General features: G+C 40.9%; 2 protein-coding genes across 3 annotated transcripts in view; one reads left to right on the top strand and one right to left on the bottom strand.

Moving 5' to 3' along the window:
- LOC125458439 (uncharacterized) overlaps positions 1–10,072 on the bottom strand; it is a 36,328-nt gene extending 26,256 nt beyond the window's left edge. The window contains exons 1-3 of the mRNA XM_059650508.1: positions 10,000–10,072; positions 3,607–3,821; positions 1,875–2,118 (exon numbers count right to left, since the gene is read on the bottom strand). Coding sequence (XP_059506491.1) covers positions 1,875–2,118; positions 3,607–3,821; positions 10,000–10,072 — 532 coding nt within the window. The remainder of the gene's footprint in view (positions 1–1,874; positions 2,119–3,606; positions 3,822–9,999) is intronic.
- LOC125458137 (mucin-2-like) overlaps positions 3,728–20,784 on the top strand; it is a 98,954-nt gene continuing 81,897 nt past the window's right edge. For both annotated transcript variants that reach the window (XM_048543045.2, XM_048543046.2), the window contains exon 1: positions 3,728–4,046. The gene's annotated coding sequence lies outside the window, so the exon portion shown is untranslated. The remainder of the gene's footprint in view (positions 4,047–20,784) is intronic.

Consider the following 20,784-nt stretch of genomic DNA (forward strand, 5'->3'; position numbering starts at 1 on the left):
CATGGAATGCGTTGCCAGCAGCAGTTGTGGAAGCAAGGTCATTGGGGTCATTTAAGAGACTGCTGGACATGTATATGGTCACAGAAATTTGAGGGTGCATACATGAGGATCAATGGTCGGCACAACATTGTGGGCTGAAGGGCCTGTTCTGTGCTGTACTGTTCTATGTTCTAAGGGCGATTCACTAACATCCAACACCTATCATTGTCCTGTAATACTGATGTATCCCCTTGCTTCTTGAAACTCACATTCAATAACATTGCTAATTTCTGCAAATTTATAACCTAACCTTAGCGTTTATCATTTGAGAAATTTCCCTGTTTGTTATAAGAAAAACAGAGCAAGACTATTCAGCCCCTCAAGCCTACATTCTAGATCACAGCTTATTAAAATGTCACAAACCTACACCACCATTGTATTTCATGACGTCACTTGTAACTATAAATCTATTGATCTTGGTCTTAAACATATTCAATGACAGACTACAGAGGTCTCTGGTTTAGAGAATTTCAGACGTTCATTTCCTAGAATGAAGAAAATCATTAGTGTAGTCCCAAAATAGAATGTCCCTCATTTTGAGAACATTTCCACTGACTCCAGAAACTCTAGTAAGGGGTCCTGTCTACACCGAGCCTGTCAAGCTGTGGGAGAATTTATGCTGTTTCAATGAGATCACCTTGCATTCTAAATGCAAGAAAATATCTCCCTGCTGTCTTACTATTACAGGGATTGGCCTGGTGAACACCCACTGCCCTCCATGAAAAGTGTAACCAGCGTCACAGAGATAAAGGAATCAAAGCTTCACACATATTCCAGGTGGACACTCATTCAAGGTTGTAGTGATTTTAAGCAAGAACCCTTTACACCTGCACTCAAAAAGAGTGCAGGTGTAAAGAGTAACAAACAGTTTGCCTTAGTTATTTGCTACACCTGCATTTTAGTTTTCATAACTTACAAGTACACCCAGATCCCTTTGGCCATCCTTTGACAGCATGGAGAGTCTAGGACTTGAGAGAGAGCGAGCACGAGAGCAAGAGCAAGCACCCCAGCAAATCAGAAAATCAGCAAACGCAACAACTTAAACAATATACATGTTATAGGGAAGATGCTAGAATTCGTTACAAAAAAATTATAGTACTATCTTTATAAAAAAAATATGATCAAGTCGAATGAACATGGGTTTGTTCAAAGGAAATGGAGTTTAATTAAGCTATTACACCTTCTTAAAATAACATTCAAGGAGATAAAGGAGAATGGTTGGATGTCATTACTTGGATTTCTAAAAAGGTGTCCGATAAGCGTCACATAAAATTGTTAAAGCGCAGAGGCCATTCAGCGTATCATGTCTGCATCGATTCTACTAATTAGTGCCAACCTCCTGTCTTTTCCTTATATGTCGTCTGCACAGAAGAACTTCTATCCAAATTATTGTAAGTATTCCAGAATGCCTCAGTTGAATTTGCCTATGTTTTTATACAGTGCATTCCACATCCTAAACAAAGTTTTCTCACTGAAACGTGGCTAAGGTAAATTAAGAAAATTGTGCATCAGGTAAATTAAACTGGCTATTCAAACAAGTTAAGATATCCTAGAACCAAAATATACACTTGACCACATATTTAAAGGTTGTTGTAAATTTGTGACAAATTTACAATGAAAAGTGACTCAGTTAAGTACATAATCTTTTTAAAAGTCTTAAGATTAACATTCTTAAATATTTAAGATTAATTATTTAATTTATTAAAATTAAAGAAGAAACTTAATTTGTACATATAAAACTTGCTAAACTGGAATGAGATTTAAAACTAGAGGAATTTAGTTCTAAGTAACCTGTTAAAACTTTACAAAGACTTTTCCCAGCTAGCCAATCATACCTGTGTTTTTTGGAGCATCTGAATAAACCATGCCTGGTTGAGGAGGTGCATTCTGCCAACCATACTGTGGATATCCTTGATATACAGGTTGCCCTCCTGGAGGTGGTGGATAACCAGGGTAAGCAACATTAGGACCCGGACCATACGACTGTGGATAAGGTGGATATGCACCAGCTGGGCCTGGCCCAGGGTAAGGCGGCGGGTTCTCGCTCATGAATGATGCTAAACTGGAGCACCTCTGTGACTTGAAATCAAAGAGAAAACAAATTCACAAAATTTAGTTTCCAACGGTGATTATAAACTATGGCTACTCATAACAGCTAAAGAAAACGTCGGAGCTTTGAACTTGCTTCAGTGTTAATTTCCAAGTTAAGGATCAACAACCTAAAATTATATCCTGACATTACTAAAGATCCTGGCTGGCCTGCAGGCCACCAGTTATTTTTGCTTCCAAATTTTTTCCATCAGTATTTTGCCTTCAAATCATACACAATCGCGTTCAAATTCTCTGCCTAACCTCCTCGGTATTTTCTAGTTAGACTCAAACCGGTCAAGGCCAGTCATAAGCAGGAGCATAGTACATCTTGGGTGCCTGACAAATATGGAAATTCCTCATAATGCAGAATCACAAGAAAAACTGCATACAAATTTAAGCACATGACGCGGGGCTATAATTTGCTTTCAGGGCAGTTTGAAAACATATGGATCTGCTTCGTTTTTCTACACGTTAATTGACTGGAGAAAGTGCGTGCAGGGAGTGGCTAACGGCTTCAAAGATTCATAAATCTCTCTGCAATTATACAACTGGCTTCCGGACTGCAAAACAATTGCGATTTTGAAATACAATTGTTAAGTGACCAATTTCTATAGGATCATAAAGCATAAGCCAAGAACGAAGCGGAAAGAGGAGAACGCGGAAGTGAAAAATAAACACACCACAACAAGTTTATAAAATAGATTAGCAAATTTCGGTTACTGAAAAAGGCAAGTAAATAATCATCCGGTAGTGTAGCACAGTTGAGGCAAACATATTAAGAACTTCATAACATAGAAGCGAACAGGTCAACTAGCTTTGAAGGCAGAATGACACTTTTCCCATCTCTTACTTATGTTCAGGTACTCCCATGGACAGTTAAGTATATCATTTAAAATTTTTATTAATTGAGTTTTAAAAATACATAGAACAGTTGCACATTTGTATCCCAGGTTGCAGCAGGACACAGACTCCCCAATTGTTTCAAACGGATTATTTTGAAAAAAAAGCTTTTTGCTAATCGTTCCAGGAACATTACAAAAAATACACAATAGCCTCCTTTAATCCGTGTGTCCAATTAAAAGGAACTGAGAGAACGAGAGCAAACATCAGAACCAAACGGATTTACGCCATAGCGATTTTTAAACTCAGCGTGAGCAAACAAACTGAACGGATAATTGATAGATCAGAAAATCGACGGGTTTTTTAAAAAACAAATCAATAGATTAGCGAGGTCTGAGATAAAAAAAACAATCCAGCAATTTCGAAGGGCGAAAGACAGAAACAGCACCAACAGATTAAGAAGCTGCTTGAAACATCCCAAAAGGAGTATAGAAAACGAATAAATTAAATGCTACTCTCGAATGAGTTCGCTCTTTTCATGGGAAACGAAAAGCTCTGATTCCAAACTAACAATGAAGCTTTTATGAACGCTGGAGTTGCCGGTGTAGGACAAGGGCGCTGCCAGTTAGAGCTTACCTGTGCGTTCCGCTTTGTCTCCGCTCCACCTGTCGTGCTCTCCCGCAGCTGCTGCTTCGTTACATTCACCTCTACCCGCTGACGTAATGCGGCCGGCCCCGGATCACATGATCCGGGACAGGCGGAATGCGCACGCGCGTCCGGGCTGAGGGGATGCCGTTTTTTTTGAAATTCCGGTCCGCTGTTTTCAGACGAGCGACTGACGCAAACAGCTGCTATTAAAAGCAGAATCGTCAGAGCTTTGGAAGATCAGTGTGGGCAGGTTATGGGAAGATCAGTGTTTGTGTGGGACTAATATTTGAGAGGGTACCCCTCCATCTGAGTCAGCTGCTGAGCCCTACGTTGGGCTACGTCGTGCTGTGAGTTTGTGACCCTGGCGGTTTCTGAGAGCACCAGCACCAGGAGGAGGACTCTTTAAGAGTTAAAAATGCGGAAAGAAGGTGTTGTAAATACAGAGTAAATAATTCATTTTCCCATGTTATTTCCCTCCCCTGAGCTGGTGGTATGTAAGTTCTGTTTGGAGGAGGCGCCTGACTGTTTGTTGAAATCTGTGCTGCAGGAAATCCTATTTTAAACCTGGGCTGGCACTGCCACCTTCCTGCTGATCATGACTCATACTTCTGTCAGAAGTTGGGAGAGCCGAAGGAATGCCGGTGTGTTACTAATTGGACAGTTGACTGTTACTGCACCTGTATTTTCTTTTGCAAGACTTGCTGATACAGTACAATGGCGTTTTGCTTCAAAGCCTAGCTATTTAAAAAACAAGTACACCCTTGAATGGTTGGACCTTTAAGCGTTATCTAATTCATAATTCCTAGCTTGTATGCTTTTGAAGATTGTCCTTTTGGAAGTAATCTGAAAATTCAAATCAATGGCAGTTTTTTTTAAAACTTCATATTACATCTTGATATAACACAGTGAAGTGATGGATTATTTAGTGTATGTTTAATTTTTAAATTGTAATGTACAATATTGGGTGTTGTAGATAATGTCTGTAAGTATTTTTGATTTTTTTTTCCTTTTGGGGGAGGGGTGGCATACATTTAGTCAGCCCTGTATTTACTCAGGACCCTGATGTGTAATAGTCTGATATGCCTGACATGTTACATGCAAATTTGCCTTAGCCTGTGCTGTTTGGAGTTGACTAGGCAAGTTATCTATTTGAAATTGGTTTGATTCAGGGCATTGAAAGTGACTGAGCACTTTGAGAAGCAGTAGGTGATGGAAAAAACTTAGCATGAATTTCCATCCCCAAAAAGGAGTATCAAAGTTTGTCATTAAAAACGACCAGTAATATACACTGTTACACCGTGTGTGTAAGCTGTTATATAGCTGATCAGTTTTTCTGTGCATATATACTATTTCCTCTTTCAAATATTTTAAAATTTATGAATGTAATATTAAAGTAATTCTACCACAGCTGGTTTGAATAATATATCTGAAATATAAAACTAGCTTCAATAATGGTACTGAAAACATTGTTGGTTACAGTTTTTAAAAAAAACACCTAACAAAAAAATGTCATCCTCATCTAATCAGGCCTCTTTGATTTCAGAATCATAGTAACATGGTTAACTCTGAACTTCCCTCTGAAATAGCCATACAAGCTGCACCCTTCAAATGCAATCGGGCTTGCCAGCAATGGCCACATCCCCTGAGAGGGGTCAGCGGCAAAGAAAAATGGCTCAATAGTGTAATTCACAGGAAGTCAAGAATCAAAAGTATAGTTTTCGATGTTTATTGCTGGTGTTTGGTAATAAATTTACCAATAAACTTAATGTAATTTACTTTAGGAAATTTGCTGTCACATGAAAAGCATGAGTAAAATATTACATGCATGACTGGTCCTGAAGTAGGCCTCCCATTGTTATATTTGTCGTCCTACTTGCATAATCATTTGGTAAACCTGCCAAGAAACACGATTGGTTTCTGTCAAATTCTATTTGTACGATATAGTGTGTGCATTTTTCCAAAACTTGCTTGGTCACTTTTTTTAAACAACTTGGCTTGAACAAAAATCTGGACCTTGGTTTGTGGTTATCTGCATTTTTCAAAAATTGCTCTGTTGTAATTCAGATAGGATTAAGAATAGGCTATCCAGCCCATTGACAGAGTGTGCTCTGCCATTCAGTTACATCAATGCTAATCATACTGTCTCCCTTTGGGACGTGGAATGATGAATGAGAGCTGAAGTTGAATTCCCCTTCAGGTTAAAATGTGGCTTTTCGAAGTAGGCATAAGCATTGATGACTGTGATGTACTTGTACTTGTCCTTGGTTATGATGAATCAGGAGGTCATGCATTCACTTATGGGAAATGAAAAGCATGAGGAAGTTTGCCGCAATCAATCCCATAGAGTCTGTATTCTTCCTCAGACTTACCCTTCCCAGACTAAGGTCTATCTACCCCTTCCTTTTGAGCTGGCCTTCACCTGTCTGTTATATCTCGCTTAGAGCTGCAATTAAATGTCACAATACCAGAGTTCCTTGGTATTGATAGTGGTGCAGTACTCAGGTCTTTCTTTACTGGTACCGTTTGTGAGGATCCTGATATCCTAGGTCCCAAACTTAATTTTGGGACAGGATGGAAGAAGCTTGCATGTGATTATAGACAAAAGACACTAGACAGTAGGTGCAGGAGTAGGCCATTTGGCCCTTCGAGCCAGCACCACCATTCATTATGATCATGGCTGATCATCCACAATCAGTATCCTGTTCCTGCTTTATCCCCATAACCCTTGGTTCCGCTATCTTTAAGAACTCTATCTATCTCTTTCTTGAAACTATCCAGAGAGTTGGTATCCACTGCCTTCTGGGGCAGAGCATTCCATATACCCACCACTCTCTGGGTGAAGAAGTTTTTCCTCAACTCTGTTCTAAATGGCCTACCCCTTATTTTTAAACTGTGTCCTCTGGTTCTGGACTCACCCATCAATGGAAACATACTTCCTGCCTCCAGATTGTCCAATCCCTTAATAATCTTATACGTCTCAATCAGATCTCCTGTCATCCTCCTAAACCCAAGTGTATACAAGCCTAGTTGCTCCAATCTTTCAACATATGATAGTCCCGCCATTCTGGGAATTGACCTCGTGAACCTACACTGCACTCCCTCAATAGCCAGAATGTCCTTCCTCAAATTTGGAGACCAAAACTGCACACAATTCTTTTAACATGGGATGGTTGTTGCACTGTGAGTACTACATGTCAAGGTCTATCTGATGACAGTGGTAACTGAGATGAGTGGAGCCCAGGCTCAACTGATTCTCCTCCTTGACTTCAATGCCAGAGTTGGGAGGGACATGCATCTCTGGAAACTATGTTCGACATAGAACGTCTAGAGAAGGTAAACAAACAAAAAGAGTCCTCGTCTTGACATGATGCCTACACTAGGTCTTACGAAACACTTTATTTCATCAAAGATAAATACAAAATTTCATGGTAACACCTGCATGACTACTTCATAATCTGTGTGAGGTACTGCAAGGATGCTCATGCAGCCTGTGTAATGACTAGAGCTGACAACTGCTGGAGCAACCATGGCCTGATACAATCTATGGTATAGATCAAGCTGGTACTAAAATGGCAGTGGCAATAACATAAATGCTATCATAAGAAATTCATTGGAGGATTTAACATGAGGGCTTTGCAAAGAAAGACCTGCTTGGTCAGTGACATACAGCCAACCTGCTGTGCTCAAAATAGATAGGAACTGCAGAATGCCCACAATACCTGCTCTGCCCTTAAAACCATCATGTATTATATTGCAAGAAACTCTTGGCTTCACCAGTAGAAAACATCAAGACTGATTTGAGAGTAACCATGTGTTCTGGAGCTACAAAATCACAAGCACAAAGTGATCGTGAGTTTCATTCACTCTGAAGCCAAAGGAAAGAAAGCAGACTTACAGTGAAATGGAAGACAAATTTCAACAGAACACCAGCACCTAAAGAAATGGATGATGGCTGGAAACAGTGTAGTAAAACCAGCAACTTGCTGATAGCTATGATGTAATTGGATTGTTCAATACCGGCAAGACCCCCTAAAGTCCAAGCATTCAAGGACCTACCTCAGAGATCCAAGAATAAAAAGTATTGCTTATCAAGAACAGAGGCAGTCAGCACTCATTAAGAATGAGCATTTTGGACTCCATCTTTAATGTGGGTGCCCTTGACCACATCCCACAGCACGCTACCCATTACAATCCCAACCTGACAACAAGTTGAAAAAGCCATCCCACAGCTGAGAATCGACAAGCCCACTGGCACAAATGGAACATCCAGTGAGCTACCGAAAAATGGTGAAGAAGTTCTCTTGGCAAAAATATGTGACCACCTCTCATTCAGAAAGGAGAGTACACCAGTGGAACTCTGAGATGCTCTGTGACACAGCATTAAGAAATGAGATTAAGTTGAATTGTGGTAAGTACAGAGGGCTGTCCCTGCTGTCCACCACAGAGAATGTCATTGCAAAACTTCTCAGTCAACTCCTCCCAGTGGCTGAAGAGCTCCTACTGGAGTACAATGGGGATTCCATTGATCAAGAGGCACGGTGGATGACAAATTTCATGAAAAATGCTGAAAAGCAACAACCTTTGTACATGGCCTTCTTCTGACTCCATCAACCAGGAGGGAATAAACTGGTACCATTCCTCATTTAATGAGCAACCCACATGCAAGCCATGATCCCCACCAGGGGATCCATCCCAACACAATATGTTCACAAACTAGTGTTAAGCAAAGCTGTGTATTTCAAATAATACTCTTCTCCATCGTCCTCACTACAGCTCTACACCCCATATCAGTGAAAAGACCCAATTGTGGACAAACAAGAAATTATTCAACACCTGTCAGCCTCAGTTCAAAACCAAGTCCAATCCCTGTAACTGTTGTCATGCTGCAGCTTTAATGTTAGCATGTGTACACACGCAGACGATAGCTCAGGGGCTGGTCTGTATGTATTCATAGGCATAAGAATGGACTTTAGGCCAAATTTTCAAAGAAACTAAAGACCTCCATTAATCTGCTCCAATCGTGCAACACTGTTCCTCCAATTATTTAAGACTTGCAGTGTGCCTTTGGTGACATGGGTTAATTCTTAGGCCTCCAGGAACCTCCTTTTCAATGGGGGTAGATGTTGATGAAATTCACGGTTGCCTCAAGTGTTCCAGTGCTGTCTTTAGCTTTCTGAGGAACAAGGACCTCAAACCCTGCAACAAACTCGTGGTCTACAGTAGACTTACCTGCTCTTAAGTATGCATTGGAGACGTGGACAATGCCCTGCAGACATATCAAGTCTCAAGAAAAATAGTGCCAGCATTGCCTCCTCGATCTTGAAAACCCACTGGTTGGATAGGCACTCCCAATATCAGTATCCTGTTTCAAATCAACAGTCCCACCTTCAAGACACTAGCTGTGGTCAGACAGCTGAGCTGGGCAGGCTACATCATATGCATGCCAGACATGAGATACAAACTTTTTACTCCAAGTTTTTCATCGGGCATGTGGTTACCAAGAAGGCCTGAGGGGGAGAAAAGTTCAGGGATATCTTCAGGCCTCCATAATAAGTGGAGCATCCCCACTGAACCATGGTAATTTCTCTTGCCCAAGAAAGTTCAACCTGGAGGAAAAAATGTCCACAAGTACCAGTAATCTCTCTGACAAACTCAATTGGAGGCCACGTACCATCAGCAGAAACAGCATATGAAAATTCAAGCATCCAACCCACCCTCCCTTGAAGTACCAACTTCCCCACCTGTAGATGGGTTTGCAGATCCAGGATTGGACTATTTTAGTACCTTGGGACCCAGGACATCAAAGTGGCAGAAAGGCAGTACCACAGACCATGACTGACTAAGGAAAAGGCTTGTCCTCTACCTCTTCCATTTTCCAGCATTATCCACATATCCCTTGATATATCATTATTGTCTAGAAATATATTTTATTTCTATCTTTTAACATGATCAATGATTTGGGCTTCTGCAAACCCCTGGGGTAGAGAATTCCAAAGATTCACCATGATTTGAGTGAGTTAGTTCCTTTTCACCTCCATCTTAAAAAAATCTTGGGACAAGGGGTAGGCTGTGGCCCTAGTTTTAGACTTAATTGCTTACAAATATTTCCCAGACTATCTTATCAGCCCTTGATGATGTGGGCATTGGCAAAATAGGGTGAGATAATCAAAAATGAGACTCTTGATATTGGCTGGAAAAGGCTGATTCTCCAGCCATATTTTGAACAGTGAGCTGAGAATCTCACTAATGAGCAGTGAGAGGGTATTTGCAGCCATTTTGTGTATCAGCATGCCATTATTGCCAAATCTCAATTCATCTTGTGTACCTACTGGATACTAAATTAGATGGCAACAATTCCCACTTGTAGGTCAGAGTTGTTACCTGGCAACTCTAATTTTCCCCTTGCTCTATTGGACCTGTAACTTGGAAAGTGTTCACCAACATCTCTAGCCATGCTCCATCAGCAGCAACTTTCTACACCCCCTGTGCATAGATGTTGGTATCAGATCAGAACCAGCTTTGCTGCAGCTTCATGACACATTTCCAGTCCACGACAGTATGGTTCTCCAATTCAGTGTTACTAGACCTTTTTGTTGCAAATTGTGATTTATTTCCCCAGCCGAAGTTTAAAGACTCACAGTATTTCTGACCACATTTTTTTCTTTTAGCCCAGACACAAAGCCAGGTGACTTGTTATGGTTGTTGCCTGTGATCAGTGAAGGGGGGACATATGTTGCTGTATGGCACCATGCTACATCAATTACATACCTGCACCTCGTGCCAACAGCATATACACCAACACACTAAATGTTTATCAACCGAACCCATGCCTCAAAGTCTAAAGGGAATAGTCAGGCTAGGGGAGATGGCCTTGAGTCATGGGGTTCCTATCCAACTAAATCAAGGCCATCACCTAATAGTGGTCCAGGACCTTGGACTGGAGCAGTCAGCGATTTTTGGGATAGTCTAGGTCAAAGATGTGTATTGCAAAAGATCAAGGAGTGTGCCACAGTCAGTCCTGCAGGTCTCATGCCAACAGTCTGCAGATAAAAAGTAGGTCAGAGAGAGAATTGCACAGCTATCAAGGATTGTCCATGATCAGTCCTGGAATAAGCTCAATGAAAGTCAATGGGTAGGGGAGGTTATCAGGGACCACAGCTATGGCAATGAAGTTGGGATGTCAGTTCTGGGGATTAAAGGCAGAATGCTGGGATGTAGAGGGTTGATATTTTTTGATGGGGTAATTTCAACATACAAGGGGTGTAGATAATTGTACATTGGAAGACAGCTGTTGCTGTGGAGGTTGGGTGTTGCCAAGGAGGTCTTTGGTCACAACTGGCCTGGCCTCTTGGTGGGTGGGGAGGGTGATTAGTTGGTGATGGGCGTCAATGCAACGTGACGTTCGGCTTGATTAAGTCATAGGGACAGAACTCCGGCAATGTTAGGAGAGGAAGTTGTAAATTAGAGAATGTGTGGGAGCATGTATAAACTCATGGGCTTACAGGGAGAGAAGAAACAAAGGAACCTGGAGGTTCTACTTGTGATGTGAATGATAAGAATTAAAAGTGGCACCTGCAGGCCACACTACAGAAAGACAATCCAAGATCTACATCACAGACTACATGGGGACCTGGAGCTGATTTTGACCTTGATGTGTAAATATTCACTAACGTGCTCTTCTAACAGTGGTTAGGAAGGAGCATCAAAGTATCGGTAATTGTATAGTACATACAGTGTCCTACTGTTTATGCTACATGTCTTGGGCTGCATTCGTCAGAATACGATTCCCATGACAAAGATCAATCTATGAGCATTACTTGGGCCTCCTTTGTTGGAGTTCTTCATGTCCTGTGTATATGGAGCAGAATGATTAAACCATCAAAGGTCTGATACCTTCCAAGTGTAGTCTTCAAATAGGATCATCAAGGAACAGATGACAAGCTGCTGAAAGTGAGGTTCCAAGTCTAGAATTAGTTTGGGGGTCCTTTTTTTGTATAGTTCAGACAGAGTGCTGCATAATTCTTGCATGCTGTGCAGTGCATAGCTGGAGCGGTTAACGAGGGAATATGATGGACTCTGACCAGCTTTGAGAATGGAAAGTCTCCACGAGCAAAATTAGATTATTGAGCAAGAGAAACATTACCATACTATGACAGAGTGGTACAGTATCAAGTGCAACGAGCCAAACAGGACTCAATTGACTTCCAATAGATATGAACTGGATGCAATGATCACTGACTGTAAATCTGTTGCTGTTCGAAAGGCAAGTAGTCCTTGCCTGCTCCCAGAAGCAAATGCAGCTTTTGCTTGCCTTTTTTTTGCAATTGTTGAAGCAAAATGACAGTTTTCAGCTAGTTGCAGGCCTTCTAATTCGACAATGAGAAGAGATTAGGCTATTCTGGGTACTGGGGAAAGAGTAGCTTTCTCTTAGACAGGGTTCTAAGATGATGCTGAGAACTGGTGACCTCTGTAGCTTTTCTCTAAATAGCAATACATTTATGAATGTGCACATGTATTTGCAATAAAGTGTCATCTGGGCCACCTATATACCCTTAGAAGCACCCCCCACTATGTGCATGCTGATGAGCAACTCCTGGCTGGCAGTGCTTGACTAAGTGCATAGCTGGGCTTTAAAAATGATGTGGCATTGAGAATCTCAAGTCCCAGCAGAGTATATCTCTTTTTGATCAGATGAGTGGGGCACATAAATAATAAGGTGAGTTTTAGTGAAAAACATGAGAAATCCTACAAGGGCTCATGGTGAAAACTGTCCTCCATGTAACTCACCAAAATTGACATTTTAGCTAATTTCTGGTAAAAAATTCAGCCCATTTCATCAGCATCCAGGAAACAAATTTTGTAAGTTTTGATTAGATCACCTCTTATTTTTAAATTCTAGGGAATACAGATCCAGTCTCCTTCAAAAACAATTTTGTCATTCTAGGGATTAATCTGGTCCACCACCATTCACTCCCCCTCCGGCAGATCTGTTCCTCATTAGATAAAGGGCCCAAGACAATACACATTGCTACAGGTAAAGCTTCTCTATGGCTTTATACAACTGTAGCAAAGAATCATTCCTCTTGTATTTGAATCACCTTGCAATGAAGGCGAGCATACCGTTTGCATTCCTGATTGCTCACTGCACCTATACAATAAGATTTGGTGACCTAATGAGCAAGGCCACCCTTTGGAATCAGCCCTTTCCAACCTCTCACATTTAAGAACTATTCTATCTTTTCTGATTTTGTTCTATGAGTAAATAACATCACTTATTATATTCCTTCTCCTGTGTTCTAGTCCATTCACTTATCCTGCCCAAATCTCCTTGAAGCCTCCTTGCATTCTCCTCTCAGCACTTTTCCAACCCAGTTCAGTGTCATCAACAGTTTTGGAAAATACATTGTTTCCCACATCCAACTCCTTTTATATTGATTGTGCTGTGGCTTTAGTACTGAACCTTGCTGAATGCCAGTAATAATCATCCCAGGAATTATCCATTTATTTCTACACTCTGCTTTCTACCTGTCAATTTTCAGTTAAGCAAATCTCAGTGTCAGTTTTCCTGCTCCTCTGTTGCTTGGCCTGCTGTGTTCATCCAGCTCTACACCTTGTTATCTCATAATGGAATGGCTTATGGTGAGTAGTTTTTGCTTTGGCTTATAATAAACAATTCTTCAACCTACCTGAATTTCACCCAGTCTGAACTTCAGTAAACTTACAGATACATGTGTTTTACTTGAATTTAAATGAATCTGTTTTGGTAGAATTTCTGGATTTGTTTTACGCCTCTGAGTGCTGGGAGAAAACTGAGACCACACAGTTAACAAAAATGCCCAATAATTGATGGAAAAAATCATTAAGTTGGATAACAGCACAGTCTGTTGTGACTTTGTGCTATTTATTTGTCTATTTTGGCAACAAGAAATATTGGTTTAAATACCAAGTTGCCATGGCTGGCAAACAAGTGGAAGAAGTAGAAAACTTGAAAAAGCAGAGTGTAATTCATGAGGAAGGGATGCAGTCATAGAACCCAATAAGCTGAAAGTCCCTCGTTTAAATGGAAAGGGTGTTTCAAAGTTTTGTGATGACAAAACTTTAGGGACAGATCTGTACTTACGTGAACAGCAGCTGTTAATTGAAGTTTTGATACAAATCAAGAAAATCAAAGTGATTATAGATCTTTAAGCTGTTGCTGTAATGACTGATTTTTGCAAAGATTTAATATTTACTCCGTTAATTTGTAGAAGATGGTGGATAATCTCATGGTTTTAACCACCCAGAAACTGGAGGAGCAGCACCTGATATTCTGCCTTGGGAGCCTACAGCCCAATGGCCTAAATATGGTTTTTTACCAGTTTCAAAATCTTCCCTACCCCGGCTTCATTCCATGACCAACCCTCCCTCTAATCCCTGCCTCCTTGACCTGTCCATCTTTTCTTCCACTTATCTGTTCCTCCCACCTCCATGATCAATCCCATAGCTCCCTACGGGCACTCATTAATCACTATCTGACCTACCTTTTCCACCCCCACCCCCGCATCCTTTTCTGAAGAAGGATCCTGACCCGAAATGTCAACTTTCTTGCTGCTTGTCCAGGTGTGTTCGTCCAGCTCCACACTGTTATCTCTGACTCCAGCATTTGCAGTTCTTACTACCTCTTCAACCAAGTATATATTTTTTAAAAGTGCAGGAAAATCTGCCAGCATCTTGAGGAGAATTTCATAATAAATCCAGGAAATCGTTGCTTATCAACTACGAAAAGGTATTGGCAAGCAATAATAAATAATCAAACAAGCACAAAAATGCATAAAATAAATTGTCAGAATCTTAAGTGCTCAAACCCTTCTCCAGCAGAATTTGGGCTAACTAGGGTTTATGGACTAAGGAAACCAGCAAAAAAGCATTGGAGCAAATGAGCTTGGTGGTATGTGTTAAATGTTCAAAAGTGGAGAGAAGCACTGGATAATAATTAGAGGTTAAAGCTTCAAGTTAAAGGAATGGAGAGAATTGGATGAAGCTCAGCTTGGAGTTGAACAAGATGATTTTAAGGATGACACTGTTGATGGACTGTGGCCAGTGATAAAGATAGTATAATTGACCAGGAATTGGACTGGAGACGAGGCCATCGATATTTCACTAATCCTGTTTCTGTCACTCATGTTGCCAAAGGGCAACAGGTGGGTAGAGGAGAGGACAAAAATCCTTGGGAGACTGAGAGACAACAGTACATTTAGTTAATCAGGAAGAGAGACATATAAAAATATTTCAATGAAGCTGAATGTCAGGAGTGAAGGTTGGTAAAATTAACCATATGAAATTGGGCATGGAATTGCAAGAAAAATAAACAATTAGCTGTGAGGCAATCATGATATTCAAGATTCTTGGTGAGGAAAAGGCTTACAGCTTGGATGGTATTTGGAAAGGACAAATGGTGTATTGGGAGGTAATTGTTTTGAGGAAGATTGTGATAATGATGGCATAAAAGGCTCAGATCTGGTATATTAATGAGAAGGAAATTAAAAGAACACATTGTAGCTTCCTTTATAAACTAAAAGAGAATGGGAGAGAAGCTGCGGACAGAGAGGTTCACAATTGGAGTCAATGAGATTCAATCAAAGGTTTCCAGCTATTGCATACTATCACAAGTAACGAGTTTGAGTTATTGAAGAAGTAACAAATTTGATAGATGCAAAGAACTTCAGTACCTCAACATTCATCTAGTGTGTGACTATTAAGGATCAGAGAGGTCACTTCCCAGTATCTTGGGAGAAGTCATGTTGCCTTCATGCTGTATAGTGATCTACGCTATGTATGATCCACCAGCCAACACCAATGTTTACTGCCCCTTTTGCTGTTTCTTACCTCCCTCAAATGTATTCTGTTTCCAAATTTCTGAGAGATGATTCTTTCTCTCTACTTTTTTAAAATCCTTTTTCTATTTTGCTTATCTCTTCTAAAAGTTAAGTCTCCTGGAATATTAGTCACCAACCTTGACCACTTTGCAAGCAGGCTCAGCTGGTGCTAACTACAGTATTCTTGGTCTTGTGCTTCCTATGATGATGTATGCTGTGTCTCATTGGCACATCACAATGTCAGACTTGACCCCTTTTTTTTATATTAAGCTTGCCACACCTGATCAATGTCTTGGGAGGGGGGTGGTGGGGGAGCATGCAATGCTATCAATATGCTGGATAACTGCACGACTGGAGAGGCACAAATGTATCATGAGATCCCATATCATTTCAGAAATGACAGTTTAATTCAATCTGAATGTTTCCTCTAAAAGTTTCCTCTTGGTTTTTCTAAGTTACAGTTTATTGGTGAAATGAAAAATACCAGTTATTCATCAAAAAACCTGGATTAATCAGGAGCAACGGTAGGCCATTTGTCACCCCAATGACCACCTCAAATGAAGAAGATTGTGTTGATCTGATTGCCTCAACCTCACACTTCTGTACACCCCATAACCTCCTGACTCCCTTGCTGATGGAAAATTGATCTAACTCACACTTGTATGTATTCAATTACGCAGTTTCCACAGCTTTCTGTGGTAGAGAGTTTTACAGATTAATCATCATCTTGAAGGGGTGGGGGGAGAAAGGATCGTGGGCTGATTTTTAAATTATATCCCCCTAATTCTAAACTCCCCTGCAAAGGGAAGCATTGAGTTAGGCTAACTGACCCATAGTATTCAGCTCTCTGCCTTCCCTTTTTTTTCCTTTATAGAGTGCCACATGTTGAATTTTTTTCCAAACCAGGGGTTCTTTCCAGAATCTAAAGAATTTTAGAAGATCACATCTCTGTAGCTTTTTTTTTAAAGTCCCTAGGAAGCAGAACATTAGGCCCTGGAGACATTTCAACCTTTAATTTTTTGCCCTACCATTTCCCTCGTGATTGTGATTGCCTTGAATGTCCCCTCCCCTTTTAACTCTTGGCTTTTGCTTTTCTTGGGATTTTTTTTAAGAATATCTGACCTCCTGCGGAGGTACTCTGCATACTGAAATCATTTAAAACACAAGGCATTGCACAGTTCATGAAGAGTGTTGGATATGATCGCCTTCAAGAGCCAATACTGGACACACTTTTGCTCCTAGCATATGTAAGATGATTTGGATTTTGGTGTATATGATAATCCCAACAACGCCTATGGGGAATAGGTTAATGTGTTTGACTGCAGATCAGGTGGTTATATGTTCAACTTCTATCAGGTTCATTTTTCATAATCGGCTTTGCTGTGAATATTTAATTGACTATGTTTATGATTACTGGTGGTTGTCAGTAATTTACAAAAAAAGCACTCTGATTTTGGTGGTGGAAAAATTGCCTAGTTGTGTGTGTTAGCCCTTTGGGCTCTTGAGATGCAGTAATGCTGTCTTTATCTCTGAGCTAGGAGGTCCAGGATCAAGGCTGAACTGTTTTTGGACTTTTTTTTTTGTAAACGAAAACAAACAAAGGGCTCTTGTGGCACAACAGTAGTATCTGAACCAGGAGGCCTGGGTTCATGTCCCACCTGCTCCAGAGGTGTATCATAACATCTCTGAACAGTTGGTTAGAAAATATATGGATTTAAAAGGACAAGCAGATCCCGGGATGGGAGAACTGTGTCCTGGGCTAGGACTAGCCTGTGTATGCCATGAGTAGTGGCTCTGTTTTGGTGTTCAGCAATTTGTAATGCTCCTTTCCACTTGGGCTTTGTTGCATGAGACTTTAAAAAAAAAGTTAAGTCTTACCTTTCAACAAACTCAGTAAGAATGTGACAGGGAAATATGGGAAATACTGCTGTTTGGGAACCTGGAATGTTATGATGCGAGTGTGAAGGATTGACCTCAGTAAGCCAAAGATTTAGATACATTTTATTTCAGATGAAAGGGAGAGAAGGGGATACTGACAGTCATTTTCCTGACTGCTTGTCAGGCCCTTACTTTCAGCATAATAAATAAATAAATACATTGACCTAACTGGCTGCCCAGGAATCAAAATCTTTTAACCAAATGATAGACATGGTTGCAGACTACTGAGCCCAAACTGTCTCTCATATTTCAACATTACAGGTTTAACATGGCAAATAGACTTCCTGGGGAATCAGTTACTAAATTCTTGATGAGCATGTGGAAATTGGCGGGACGCTGTGAATATGAATTAGCAGTTTAGGAAATGTTAAGATATTGCTTAGTTTATGGAATTAATAATGTTGCAACCCAAAGGAAATTACTGACTGAACCAGCTCTGGACTTAAAGACAGCCATAGAATTGGTCCTTTTTCATGAAAACATTGGAATAAAAAGCTTGGAAGCTTCAGGGGTCCATAGACAGTACTGTCCCCAAGTTCAGGCTGCAACCATACTGCAGAGCCTCATCCAACAATACCCCTGGCTTCTGTTCGTTGCCAAGGAAGGGCAACTCAAGTCGGAGGCTGCAGGTTCCCGAACTGGATGGGAAGTTTTTCCACAATAGTGAGGAGCAAGAATGTCCATGCCACACTTGTAGCCATGGGCCTATCCCAAAAACAGCTACTAAAACTAGCAAAACACGAAATGTCCAGGCCGAAGGACGAAGTCACCTTGAGAGAGGTGTTTAAATAATTTGCATAGGCGGATGAGGAATTGTTACTGCTAATTACAACAATGCTCCTAACGTGGCCACAATTAAGATAAAACTCTGGGTAATTGGCCGCTCTCAAGACATGGCGGTAGACACACAGGCACCTTAATATCTATTGTTGGGGGAAGAACCTTTAGGATACTCCAATGGGACATCTTGTCTTTCAGCATGTAAGGTACCAAGGATAGATTGGTCACAGGCATTGGGGAACATTTATATATTATTGGGACCACTGTAACTTCAGTTACACATGGACACAGTCTGACTCCCCTTGAAAGGGATGCAAGGTCCATGTCCCAACCTTTTGGGAAGGACTGGCTACAGAGAATCTGCCAGGATTTGCAACACATTTTTAAAATGGGTGCTGGTAAAGCCATGCAAAGGCGCTGTGACTCCAATAAGACTCAGTGGAGTCAATTTTCACAAGACCTAAAAAATTTTTAGGGGAAGATATGGGTCACATATGGCACTTTGACGACTTTCTAGGGATACCCAGAGTTATCCTTTTTATTTAAGGAAAAAGGAACAGTTATCATACATTGTCAAAACTGGCGCGACAATTGCAAAAGGAAATGTTAGCCATCTCCATAGAGGTGATTGTTTGAAGGACGTGCCACCTAGGATGAATCCCCTGCAGTTATTATTTGCTTGGTTTCCACAGAAGAGATATTTGCCTACTTAAGCGCTCCTTGGTCAGACCTGGAAAGCATCAAGAATGGTACCATGGTCAAAATGTCGCAGGAGGCCCCATCATCACAGGAACAAGGGGGGTACTGTCAAGTTCTGATGGAGTGGGATGTGAATAAACCCGACAAGGCCCATGGGGAATTACTAAATAATCTCCCTACTGAGTTTGTTGAGTATGAACAGGCAGTGGCATGTGCAATTGAGCCCATTATGAAGCAGACCCAGGGATGGTTATATAGAACTGTCTGTCCAGGCCTGGGACTGGCATATATATGCCACAAATAGTGGCTGTAATTTGTGTTCAACAATAAATAATGCTCCTTTCCAGTCGGGCTTCCTGAGCCATAACAGTTACCAAACAGAAATACTAAGTTTGCTGTTAACAGAAAAGTAGAACATTTTGATATCTTCCTCACTTTTTTCTATGAGGAGTTGCAGATGCAATTTAATATGTATGAGAGTTCATTCTTTTCAAGAGGAAAGTCATTGAGACTGTACCATTTTATAGAAAAATGTTGAAGCCTGTGGATGATTGTTTTCTGACGCTGTTTTTTTAAAAGAAAAACAACAAAAAACACACTAACTTTTAGAAATGAAGCGCAGAGTGAAAGTATAACTTATATATAAAACATCAGTTAAACCATTGTTTTGAGTTCTTCATTATTAAAAAGACAGTGTAATCCTATAAATAAATGTATTAAAATGATGCTATGTTTTAGCAGAGAAGCCAAAAAGATTAAATAGAATTTTAAAAAAATTATGAAATGTCCTGCAGCCATATGGTATCAATGTGGACTTCACCAGTTTCAAAATCTCCCCTTCCCCCACTGCATCCCTAAACCAGCCCAGTTCATCCCCTCCCCCCACTGCACCACACAACCAGCCCAGCTCTTCCCCCCCACCCACTGCATCCCAAAACCAGTCCAACCTGTCTCTGCCTCCCTAACCGGTTCTTCCTCTCACCCATCCCTTCCTCCCACCCCAAGCTGCACCCCCATCTACCTACTAACCTCATCCCACCTCCTTGACCTGTCCGTCTTCCCTGGACTGACCTATCCCCTCCCTACCTCCCCACCTACACCCTCTCCACCTATCTTCTTTACTCTCCATCTTCGGTCCGCCTCCCCCTCTCTCCCTATTTATTCCAGTTCCCTCCCCCCATCCCCCTCTCTGATGAAGGGTCTAGGCCTGAAACGTCAGCTTTTGTGCTCCTGAGATGCTGCTTGGCCTGCTGTGTTCATCCAGCCTCACATTTTATTATTATGAAATGTCTTGATTGTGTTGGATGGGGGGGGCACAGAGGAGCGGGTAAAATTTTCACCCCTTGTTAAGATTTCAGTAACAAAGAGCCATCAGTTCAATATCATGAAGAGATTTGGTTATTTTTGTACTGTTGTGTACAATGTGCTCGACAACAAATGTTTGCAGCAGAGACACCATTGTACTTCTCCTGAGACAACGGTTGTGTATTGTTAACAGAAGAAGACTGTAGAAAGAGCAAAACTGAAATTAGTTTCAGATTGCTCTTGCATTGAGCTGGCATAAACATATTGGCCAGTTGACCATGTCTTGTGCTGTAGCCCTCTATCTTCTTCCATTCCCAAAAAAGTGTAATTCTATTTTTAAAAAAAAAAGGAAATTTTGTGCTTGAAAAAGTGCTGGCGAAACAATTTTACTTAAAACGATAACAGGATCTATGTTCAGACAAATTGATGTATTGAAGGTGATTATTGTATTAATGTCCAGCTAAACAAATGCTAAACTTCTCGTGATCAGAGATAAGGGGAACTGCAGACGCTGGAGAATCCGAGATAACAAAGTGTGGAGCTGGATGAACACAGCAGGCCAAGCAGCATCTTAGGAGCACAAAAGCTG

This window comes from Stegostoma tigrinum, chromosome 13, assembly GCF_030684315.1.
Source record: "Stegostoma tigrinum isolate sSteTig4 chromosome 13, sSteTig4.hap1, whole genome shotgun sequence".
Lineage (NCBI taxonomy): Eukaryota > Metazoa > Chordata > Chondrichthyes > Orectolobiformes > Stegostomatidae > Stegostoma > Stegostoma tigrinum.